The 12,618-nt window shown below is 34.7% G+C and overlaps 1 protein-coding gene across 4 annotated transcripts in view; it reads left to right on the forward strand.

The window, feature by feature from the left end:
* L (zinc finger protein Lobe) overlaps window positions 1-12,618 on the forward strand; it is a 51,874-nt gene that overhangs the window by 28,483 nt on the left and 10,773 nt on the right. The window contains exons 1-2 of one of the 4 annotated variants that reach the window (XM_035883851.2): window positions 9,431-10,065; window positions 10,169-10,501. The exons of 2 other annotated variants lie outside the window; for them this stretch is intronic. In XM_035883851.2, the coding sequence (XP_035739744.1) occupies window positions 10,405-10,501 (97 nt within the window). In that variant the 5' untranslated portion in view covers window positions 9,431-10,065; window positions 10,169-10,404. Of the gene's footprint in view, window positions 1-9,430; window positions 10,502-12,618 lie in introns of those variants that run through there. One more of the 4 variants, XM_035883850.2, reaches the window with a different exon arrangement.

Genomic DNA, 12,618 nt, shown 5'->3' on the forward strand with positions numbered 1-12,618 from the left:
AGGTATAGATATTCTCTAAGGAACGGTTTCGAGAACGTGGATGAGATTTCAATTGCTTTTATTGAGATCATCTTGAAAAATGTACCTTATATTTGGTTTTTTTTATTCATTTTTTTCTTCTTTATACATTTTAATTTTTACACCAAATCATTGATAGAGCATTTCTTTAATTTTTTTTCTTTAACATTTTCTATTACGTAATATCTATTTTTATTATGAATATTTCTTTTCAATTTTCTTGAAACAAGTCCGAAGATATAACAATAACACGGTTCGATACGATTATTGTGAGAAAATCGACTAGAGCCGTTGTATTTGAGTCGTCATCGTGTACTTTGGACCCTGGTGTCCTACGAGGGCGGTTTATTGTGGAACGCCCTTTGTATGAACTTCTATAATCCGTGACAAGATGATTGAGATATCTGGTTACGTTCTTACAGGTGAATACGATTCGTAGGTTAAACGTCGAAAAAACATCTAGATGATGTTGTTTTCCTTTTGCCGCAATTAGGTACCGCTTTTTACCAAAGAAGAGATCAAATTCATCCGCGTCCCAACTATTGTCATTCAAAGTCTCCGATGAATAGAATCGGACACGAGAAACGCATCGTTCAGATCGAGAATTTTGTTTGTTCAATTTCATCATTATTCTACATATATCTATTGAATTGATAAAGATTATAAAGGTATATTATTTTTTTTTATTCTTAATGTAATCATAAAAAAAGCTCGAAACAATTAATGGGAAATAATTTTAATTCAATAAGAAATTCTTTTTATTTTGTACGACTGAAAATAATTAGTGAAAAGTTAATAGAAGCAAAAAGATGAATTTTGAAGATTTTAGTCAGTCCAAAAGCAAGACTAGAATGGTAATACTTCCCCGAAAGAAAGTTTAAACATTTACAACTAATTCGGCACTCGCCCTACAGACAACCGACTTTAGTACTGGTTGTCGGTACCATCGAGGAAGAAGGGTCGAGGACGAGCAGCCTCTTGCGATGAATTACAGTGTATCCCACGAGAGAAAGGAGAAGAGAGGGTCCGTACAAAACCACCCCCATCTCGTGCTCCATCTCGCGTTAATTCCAACTCCAGACGCGTACCGTATTCACCGTTATCTTCGAGTCGAGCTTAATCTCCTCGCCATCGAGTTTCGGCTATCATACAAATTTCTCAACATTCTTTTACCGCGTCTCCTCGTTTTCATCATAAAATATTTGAATTAGAAGAAAATCGCGCTTATTATGACTAGAATAAATAGCTGAACAATTCATTAGAGATTATTCGTTCGAAAGTATACATGCCAATTTAATTTAATTATTGAAAGATTTTAACCAAAAGAACAATATCTATTTAACAAATGCGTACTACACCATCTCTACCTTCAAACTGTATCAATTTGATGAACATTAGATTCCTAATACGTTAACTTAGACCATTTAAAATACAAACTCTTTTGAATATTTCTAATCCATTTAGTTGAAAACTAAATAACTGCTTCCAAAATTTTAAATATCTTTTTACCTCTTGTTTTTATTATTAAAAAAAATTTTTATACACCAGTCATCGTCAGAAAATAAATAGGTATCTATAGAGAGATCACTCGATCGTACGAGTTTAACCGAAGACGAATGTTCTTGAAAGGAGGTCGCATCAAGAGATATCCGGATGTTCTCTTGAGAATCGACGAAACGCCATGCTTCGTGGGAAGAGAAGAGAGGGTGCAGAAACGGCAGGACCCCTAGAGTCCCTTGGGGCCTGAGCACCGAGTAAGATTGGCTCCGAGGCTTCGTTCCTACGAGACCGAGACTCAATTAAACTTTAAGATGATATGCGCTACCCCTGACTCTCTCTCTCCCTCTCTCTCTTCTTCACACCCGTTCAACTATCACTTCATTCTGTCCTTGTCCTCATATACGATACTACAAAGACGAAAGGATTTTTTGCTTAGAAAAATTTGTCGAATCAATTCGCATGAATATTACTTTATTTATTTTATTTTTATTTATTCACTAATTACTTTATAACTGAATTGATATATAAAGAAAAAAAGATCTTTACCTATGATCCTGCAATTCATCATGATTTATTTTAAAAGAGATTTCTACGTAAAAAGATAAAAATAATGAATATCCATTGGTAAAAGCAAAGAAACGAGCTTCCCACAGTCCGTCGACGGCCTTACCAACTAGAATTCTCTTCTTATATCTTTTGTCTTGTCACCTCTCACTCCTCCTCTCCTCCCTCCTTCTGTACGATTCGCTTTGCTCCCACGAACAACGTGACACACTCGAATCTTAAAACTTCACGGATAAAACAGTGTTCATGGACGCTTTGATACGAGTATTAACTCAAATTTCCTGCTACAAATGAATATAATTCTTTATTTATAGATATCTGATAATAATTAATTTATAGACACAAAATCATGATAATAATTTATTTTAATATTTATCGAACAATTTGTTCAGAATCATTAGAAAATTAAATCATACTCGAATCGCTTTCGAAGATCTTTCCAAACTAATGGACCATGACTAAAAGGAAGTAGATCTTTCAAATAAATGTCTCCACAGTGTGGTTCCATGTGACAATGACACGACACTTAACATAATACCAGAAAACAGCGGGAGTTCGATACGATCCTACAGGGGTCCTTCTATCTCTCTCTTATTTCCTTTCTTCCACGTTATCACTAACCGAAACTATCCAGTCTCCCGTTGAGTCGAACGAGAGATTCTCAGTCTGTTGCTGTTGTATCCTTTTTTTTATTTTTTTTTTTTACTTTTTTTAAAGATAAAATAAACTTAGATCGGTTTAATCCTTTTCTTCATTGAGATGAAGGTAGACGATCTATTATAATTTTAAGTAATTCCAATTAATGATTTGATACGAGCATGACAAAAGTTAGTCAATGTTCTCTTCTCGATTCATATTTACCAGGAATGTAACTTCGAATTCTTGTTTTTTTCTTTCTTTCTTTTTTCTTTTTACTTCTTTCGTGTATCTTTACTAGCTGTATTTGTTCCTCCACTTACACATAACATCTTAATCTTGTTGAGAAAAAGTCAACGAGAATCTTTTTCTGTCTCCCTTCGCTCTCCATATTGTAAAGCCTATGGGCGAGTCAGAAAGCAAGGGGTCCTTAATCTTAGCACCATTCGCCAGGCAGATTGTAATCTGAGATTTAGAGACGAGCTGTACATTGGGCACCCACGAAGAATCTTTCTTTCTCTCTCTTTCCCCCCTCCCCCCCTCCCCCCTCCCCCTCCCCCCTTTCTCCCTATTTTTTTTGTAACTGATTTACATTATTCTCATTCAGATTTTTTCAGAAAAAGTAATGCCATCGATAATATCAACACTTTGATGGTCTAAATAATCTTGTATAAATTTATATATTTATTGTGACACTTATTAGGAAAAATACTTGTATTATTTTTCTAATTGCTTTAAAAGAAATGTCATTGTTAGTTTATGAAATGAATATAAACTCTCTCCCTCTTTCTCTCTCTCTCTCTCTCTCTCTCTCTCTCTCTCTCTCTCTCTCACTAGCTCGCTCTATAACTCATATAGAGAAGTATACAAACACGCTATTTAAGTGTTACACGCGACATTATAGAAGTTTAATAATACTTGTAAAAATAGAGGAGAAGATAGTATAATCATCTAAATTGTTTCGTCCAAGTTTGTGGCACGCTCGATAGAGTTTTGGATTCAAGTGAGAGAGCTCAGTGAGAAGCAACAAGTAGTAGCTAGAGGTATTCTCCTGCTGTGCTTGCGACATTTAAGTCGATATACCTAGTTGACTCGTTAACCTCACCGCAATTCTCTTTGGTAGCTCTCTCGTACGTACGTCTAACGTAATCAAAGCTGAATTCAGGAATGTGAAATAGAGGAAGATTATTTTTTAATAAGTCGATGCGTTGATCGTTAAATTATCGAAAAGAATTATTAGAAAAAATGGCTGTGACTCAAATGTTTTGCTTCGTCGAACAAAAGTGAACCTATCAGCAGGTGTGAGGTCGTATGCACGAGAAGACAACATTGATTCTCCTCAGATAACTTCTTACCTGCTATTAACTTACCTTTTTTTCCATTCAAGATGCTCGTACACCGAGACGAGCAAGCATTCGATTTCAAAAGACAGATGATACTACGTCTCGATATACTTGGATGATCATTGAGTCAACCGTGAACGGAAGGCACGTGCCATAATTGTCTCATCTTGTGGAAGATCGTTGAAAAAAATCATCGTAAAGTCGAAGCAGAAATAATTTAAAAATAACTAAAAGATGATTGTCACGATGTTTCGTGCTTAAAATTTAGTATGTTAACGTCATATTGTTTTTAAGAATCTGTTAGGTATAATGCGAGTGTGAAGCTTTTATTAAAGGATATGATATCGCCGATAATCAACGACTTGATTCTCTTACTAGATATTAGGTATTCATGCCTATAACGAGAGGTCACGTTGATGCTTTGTGAACGCGGAAAGCTAAGGACAAAGGATAATTAAATTAAAGAAATTTTTTGACAAGTAGGAAAAGTAAGAAATAAAATGTATGATTAATTTTTTTTTCTTTTTTAATTAATAATAATATCTTGAATAATATATTGCAATCACATACATCTGAAGATTAAAACGATTGTCCTGCCCTATGTCCAAGAATAGGAAGAGAGAAAGAGAGAGAGAGAGAGAGAGAGAGAGAGAAAGAGAGAGAGAGAGAGAGAGAGAGAGAGAGAGAGAGAGAGAAAGAGAGAATGAGAGAGAGAGAGAGAACTGAACAATGAAAAAATAAACGCTCGAGTGACCCTTAATAACGATACAGCTGAACACTCATGGTGGTTTCGCCGGATCTTCTCGACGATCCTGGCGGTCGTCTTTGATATCAGGTCCTCTTCTCTCAGCCCCCAACGAATTAAGGTTCACCTGTCTGATCTCATCGCGGTCGAGACACTAACACTTTTTTTCTTTCGTATTTTTGTCTGACAAAAAATTTCTACTATAGAAACTCAGAGGGGTAGAACGATGGAGGAGCGTATCAGGACACAGGGTGCTTGTCTTAGTATGGGAATCTGAAAAAATAAATGTTCTCTGGTATCTTCCGTGGACAGTAAACGCTTTTCGAAATCAATTTTTATAAGTTAGATATGTCTGATGAAATGTTGTTATCTATAAAAAATTAACGAAATATTTTACAATTATTTTAATGATACAATTACAGTTGACAATAATTATTATATGCGTACAATTATTATAATAATTAAATATTAATTTCATTTATTTTCTTATTTATCTTTTATCTATAAAGTAAAATAATGAAAACGAAATAATGTCCTACTTAAGAACTGCAGGTGTATTGTAATAGAAAAGATGAAGGATTACCAAAATTGCCAAGATCAAAAGATCAAATAGAAAACTAATTTGTCCACTGACGCAATCATTTAACTTTTCGAATCTTGATGTAAATTTTTTCGTTCATTATGCTACCTAGGAGCTTCGAACTTTTGAAATGTGCCAGTCATTTTTGATACGTCTTCTTTTCTCTGTAGTATAAAGAATAGCTCATAAAAAAGATTTCATAGTAATGGGTATGACTTTTTTTTCTTTTTCTTTTTTTTAATGTTTTTGTCATTATAACTCAAAAATTTGAATAACATCATTAGAGCTAATTAGAAGAAAAACTTGAAACAGTGCCATTAAATGATAATAATCAAAATTTGAGTCAACGATAATTTAAATACATCATTTAGGATAGTAAATTGCATTTTGTTGAATGATTATTATTTACATATTTAGAGATTAACTTCTCTTTAGTCGGACTTAGAAAGTCTTCTAAGTACTGTTATAAATCGTCCAGGTAATGTCTTGGCGACCCAAGTGGGATTTCACATAGTTTGAGTAAAATGGTGGTCAGTCTGAAGGGTGCAAGGTCTAAGAGGGTAGTCACTTCCGGTTAGAACATTTCCTGCTTTCGTGGAAATTCACTCTTCACCGGACCGGAAGTTTACTTCGAGCAGAACGCCACTATTCAGGTTTAAATTTACCGCCCAATATATTCTCGCGAACACGCGAAAGGATCTTACATTCTCTCTCTCTCCTTCTCTCTTGTTTCATTGTTTCTTATCTTTAATGTTATTGTTTCGAAGATCATGCGACTGGTCATTGTAGTAGTAGTAGCAGTAGTAGCAGTTTGAAAATGAGTCGGTGCTTTGGGACAATTTACCAAGAAGTTAAACTTCCGGTTAGAATATTTATTCAGCTCTTCAAAATTCCTCGAAATCATTTTGTATGAACGAAATGATAAATAAATGTTTACAAATGAGAAAAATTAATGATAAAATATAGCTGACGAACAGTTTAGAAATCAGCTGGTACTTTGAACTTTTGTCATTCCATTCAGAACTTTTTATCAATGGACAATTTTTATCAATGAACACGAAGATTAGAAACACCGTTCGTATGATTGTTTCACGATAGAGAAGAGATATAAATGTGAATAGATATATATATATATATATATATATATATATATATATATATAAACAAAAAAAAAACTATGACTAATCATTGACTATCACTTTCGATTTTCTTCCAAGTATTTTCTTATCGATGGTTAAAACTCGTGGAAAAAGTTTCCTTAGCAAGCCGAGACAAAACGATGAGAAAAACATTGAAATAATCGACATTTACTCAGCAATATCTATCTATCTTATCGTTTTAGAAAGATTATTTTTGTTAGAAAGAAAAGAATTTTCGAATGTTGTGCTAATCGTGAAAGTATCGGAGACATTCATCACCATTCGTTCTAAACTTTCTTTCGTTCTCCTTCGTGAGAACGTTTCAATCTAATAAATTCAATAAGAAAATCATCGACGTTCTCACAGCCTTGCGAAGATATTGAAATGATTCTACGGTTTCCGTGTGATTTGTTCACCGCAAAACGTGAAACCGAACTGTGGTATGCTTAAACCTAAACGAAAACGAGTGTCTACATTTTCTTAGGTAGGATCAAATTTCTATTCCTTTTCTAAGTCATTTATAAATAAGAATTTTTTTTAATTTACGGATGAAAAACAAGAGTCCATCGTTACTGCTATAATTAGAAATCTGAATTGTATTTATATAAATATTTTATAATTAATTAGAAAAATGAATAAAATTAATAATAACAATGAATAATTTTTTAACGTTAACTCGAATAAATAATAGAAAAAAATTAATCGACGATTAAATTATATCCAATTGATATAGATTGTCATTTCATGCAAAAGCTATGACGAATTTGTAAAAAGAAAAAAGAAAAAAATAGAAAAGAAAAAAGAGAAAAAAAATTAAAAGAAAAAAGTACTCGCGTGTGAATGGGGCCTAAAGATTAAGTTCGCGGGCGGTTCGATCTATGAATGGAAATCGCGCGTGGCGCTTCAACGGAGTGCGTGCGTACGTTTTACGAGGTGGCCGATTCATGTGGTGGGGATAGTAACGTGTAGAGTAGCGTGGGTGACTGCACACTGTTGTGTGCATTAGTAGGAGCACAGTACAGGAGCAACGTAGGCGGAGTCGATTGAGAGGAAAGTTTGTCGGTTCGCACATGCGCTCTATTAAGGTGCCTCCCACAACGAATCGACGCTACGTTCCATTACGCTTGTAACCACACTGATCTTTTTTTTTTCTTTTTTTCTGTTTTTCTTTTTATTACTATATTAATATTATCGTTAATATTATATTGTATAATAATTATCAATGTTACAATAATAATCTAACTTTAATACACTTGAAAGTTTTATTAGATTTATGACGAGATACCAAACTTAAATTTGATAATATTCAATAATATAAAAATATTATGATAAATTCATAGCAAAGAATATAACAAATCGAAAGTCAAGCAATCATAAAGATGCATTCGATGGAATCATCTCGGAACAACTCTCTGTAAAATCGACATCTCTCGTTTTTATTTGGATGGTTTCGCTTCAATGCGATTGCTGTTTGAGATAGATCGAACTCGTTTGCATGATCTTCTGCTCCACTTCGAATATTGATCATATCTTGATATTGGCCATACGAATTACACGAATCATTTAATCATTTCTCTTTCTCTCTCTCTCTCTCTCTCTCTCTCTCTTTTTCTCTTTTTCACACCCGCACATAAATATATTTCTATTAAAAATGAATTTAAAATATACATGTAATTAACGTATATTTCTAACAAAATAAAAATAATAGTCAAAAAGTGGGGAAAAGTTGAATTCAATGATCTAAAAGAAAAAAAATAAGACCACCTAAAGTCACGATTGCAATAAGATAAATAATCACAATGGGTGGGCTCAACGTCAACAGCAGCGCCTTGGCACGGGTCAGAGACATACCTATGGGGTTCTATCATGCTCTATGGGGAGTCATACGGCAAATTCAAATTTCTCTGTGCTCTCTCATAAGGTGGTACAGAACTCCAACCGTGTGTGAGAATCCATTCCGCACGATTTCACAGGAATGACAGGGGGTCCACTTTGGATTTTGCCTTTTTTCATAGCGTTCTCTCTCCCTCCCTCTTTTTTATACTCTCAAACACATTATATTCGCGAGATAAATTACGACTCCTGCGAGAATGCTAGATGCTCGTTGAAATTCCCGCTGTTGAAGTCTTTAAAAGGGAATGTGTGAAAAATCTACGATGTTATATATTTTCTTGATTGCAAAATAATCCGATTTTGATCAACTTAAACTGACTATATCGAGTTGATAATCATGGTATTTTTTTGCGGTACCTTTTATGCTAGGAAATTATGTTCGCTGTCGACAAAGGGTCATCGCTAACGGTATTTCGCCGTGGTTCAACAATTCCATAGAAAAAGGACGTTCGTTTCCTTTGTCAAATTAGTTTCGGTTACCGAAGAGACTCCAGCGTGCTAATGCCACGTCAAAGTCGGGCCAATTGAGCGATTCCATTTGTGGGACTAGCAAGTAAAAAGTACTTGGATATTTATCAAAAATCTTCAATAAAAAATCGAATTATATATATCTAATATTTTCGACACATTTATTATCATATTCCAATAATAACGATAACACAAAATTCAACAATAAATCCCAAAATAAAATTATTACGATAGTAAACGTATAAAACAAACTGTTTTATAACAAACGTATAAAACAAAACTGTTTATATTTAATAAACGACTGTTTGACATAAATACAGAATAGATACGTATTAATCGTTGAAACTTTTCATCAAAGGTTAAATAGGTGGCAGTGGTAGAGAGAAGCAACCCAGAAGGTGGGTGTACTCGTTAGTATGTGAGAGCCCGCCTCCCGTCCAATACGGTTGCTGGTTTCCCAGGGGACTCCCTGATGTCTCTCAGGCGGCTTTTCAGCTCCCTTCTCCTTCTATCTCTCTTTCTCTCTCTCGTTCTCATATACTTGCCGTGTCGCTCGCATCGCCGACTCGCGCGATAATAGTCGCCGTTCTTCTTCGTGGCACGCGTTAGTGATACTCGTCAGTGTGGCATATACCAGTCTCGTCGAAAAGATCGTCTCGAAAGTTTTCCATAAATCCTTGGGAGATCGATCGATATTATAGGATTTTCGAAACATCGAAGATTCAAAACTTTGAAAAAAAGAAAGAAAAATCTTCGATAGATCACATTATGATCTAACTACTAAGTGTAAATCTTATTAATTATATCGAAAGAAATCAATTGAAAATGATTAGAAGGAAATAAGAGATCGTTATAGATCCGAATGAATTAATTCAAACGAGTTCATCCTTTTGACCTTTCGTCATAACATGATCTCGATCTGTTATGATTTAGAGAAGTAAAGTTACATATTTCTATTAGTAGCGGTTAATACATTTATCTTTAGAAATTGGAAGTGAATTTGTAAAAACGAATTTATCAAGTGGCCGAAAGAATTGATAAAAGATAGCACTGTGAAAAATCATGTAAACGACTGTTTCCTAGATCTCTGTATAGTTTGATGGATCAAGATTAACCTAATATATCCTGCATTGTGAAATTGAAGTAGAATTTTGAAACTTTGAGTGATTCCTATGCAAGGTTAGGAAAAGAAAAAAAAGAGGAAAGTACTATATCGAACGATACGTTGGACCTGAAATATAAACATATTTTTTTTTTTATTTATTATCATTCGGTAACAAAGGCAATACCGATCTAAACGCAGACGTCTGTCAACGCTCTTTGTGTAATACGATCTTGTGATGCGGAAGCTTCGAATTTCCACGTGCTTTAGAAGCTCATCTTCATAGTGATGACCTCTTAACTTTGTCCGGATCATATCTTTCTTTCTCTTTTTATCTCTCTGGTACCAACTGGTAAACCTATGTGGAATAGTGAATCGTGATAAACGATCGAACGATCAAATTTAAAACCCTCAAGATGCTGTTCAAGGGCAATAGTTCGAGATTGGAATTACTTATTGGGAAGATCCAGGCACATAAAGAACCTTCGCAGGAGGAACCTCACAAATCCAAAGGTTTGACAATGATAATTATATTCCTACCTACTCATATTAATAAAAAAAAAAAAAGAAAAAAAAGAATAAGAAAAGCTTAATCTTGAATTTTATCTAACAGCAAAAAAATTCAATATATCAAATTTATTTGATTACTTATTTCATATTTTTATACATATAGCGAATATTTTCTAATTTTTGACGTTGCATAATATTTTATTTTACATTATAGAGGGTAACTTTGGACGCATTAAAGAAAATTATGAACAAAATGAACATTTCTATTTAATCTCCAAAATTCATACTTACCGTTAAGATGCATTCAACGTTTTATCGAATGGATCGGTCTCACTTTCACTTCTAACTTTCCTAAAGTAAAGAAGTTCTCATTCTAATCGATGACATTGCAAGAAACGATGTACATAATCGAAAAGAAAAACCACAATGATTTACTATTCCGATATATTCGAATAAGATATATAGATACGCAAAGATCGTTAACGTTAATGGAAATTACGCGTAACGAGGATCGTAAAGTTACTTCTTCAATCTCTTGCGCATACGTTAATAGATTCGCATAAGTCACAATTAATTAAATTCGCATCAAGTATAAATTCGATTGAGGCACCTATAAATAGCTCTCGTCGTTGGTAGCCACACGAGCAAACGGTCATTAAACGTACTATAATTCGTCGTTACTACTCTGTGTCAGTGGCCATTCGAGAATCATTGACAATGAACTTTTAATAGCTTTCGGGGGAGAAGGATATGATGAGAGAGAGAGAAAGAGAGAGACTCAATAATTTTCGCAATATATTCTACATTACAAATATACCTACGACAATTTCAATACATTCTTTTAAACAAAGCTTTATTTTTCAAATACCATTGTGGTAATATCTACGCCACTGTTGTGTACAAAATCTGAGCTAACCACTTTGTAGTTTGTTTCGCGTACATAAGTCACAATTAACGAAGGCGTTAAGTCGTGGCCCTATTAATAAGAGCCGTCGAAATGTCTTATAAATAGCAGAGGCATGAGGTGACAGCACAATATATAGTATATGTGTATACATATAATATAGTACTCTCAGTAAAATGTGAGGAAGAAAGAAAGAGAGAGAGAGAGAGAGAGAGAGAGAGAGAAAATCTCAAGTACATGGAACATACAACGCAATACGGCTGGCATCGGCAGATCGGCAGAAAAGAGCTGCCAGTGTTAAGTGCGCCTATTTTCGCGTCGATGACACATCAGCGCTGATTGGATAGAATCGCTCGCTAAATAAAACCTCTTGAAAGCATCAAGAAAGAAGAAGAAGTAGAAGAAGAAGGAGGAGGAGGAGAAGAATAAGATAGAGAGATCCTAACGGTGTACATCTCCTTCTCCCCTTTCTCTGCTACGATCCCTTTTTGTTCTTTCTCTTTTCTCTCATATCTTTCTTCATCTTTCTTCGTTGATCATTGCTCCATCTAATCTTCTGGCATCACGTAGTGGAATGGGAAATCGCCACCTGGGTGCACGTACCTCGCGTTCCTTTAGCTCGGTTTATATTTATTTCCAGATCCGTTCCCGATGTCTGTGCGTGACTCAGACACGGGATGCCAATTGGGCGAGTGCCTCGGACCAACGAGGGAACCGCCTATTCGAAAGACAATTCGTTGCACAATCTACGATATCACGAGCCATGATCGATTGTTAAGTTCAATATATGTTCAAAACATTTTATCATATTTCTTTGTTTTTATCATATTTCGAGGAATTCATTTATTTTCGCTTTTCAATAAGAGCTTTTTTCCTATTGATTGACATAGTCAATTTAAAATTGACGTGACAGTGGACGTGTTAAACGATTCTAGTAGCAACTGGATCAAGTTGCTGAGAAAATGATCTCTCATGGTTAACCATCTGAGAATCAAATTAGCAAGTATTAGACAAAGTGGCGCCTAAGAGAAGAAGAAGCGAAAAGTAGGATAGATTAATAGCGTGGGTGGGCGGATGAGAGCCATTTGCTCCGTAAGAAGAGAGAAAGAGAGAGACAGTCCGGATCTTCTTCCCTTTTCTTCTCCACCGTTTGGGTGGCTCATGTCTTCTCGAGCTATTACATACACTTATTAGATACTCGCTCGTGCCACGACAC

The sequence above is a fragment of the Vespa mandarinia genome, chromosome 19 (genome assembly GCF_050613455.1).
Source record: "Vespa mandarinia isolate Hongniang chromosome 19, ASM5061345v1, whole genome shotgun sequence".
In the NCBI taxonomy this organism is placed as follows: domain Eukaryota; kingdom Metazoa; phylum Arthropoda; class Insecta; order Hymenoptera; family Vespidae; genus Vespa; species Vespa mandarinia.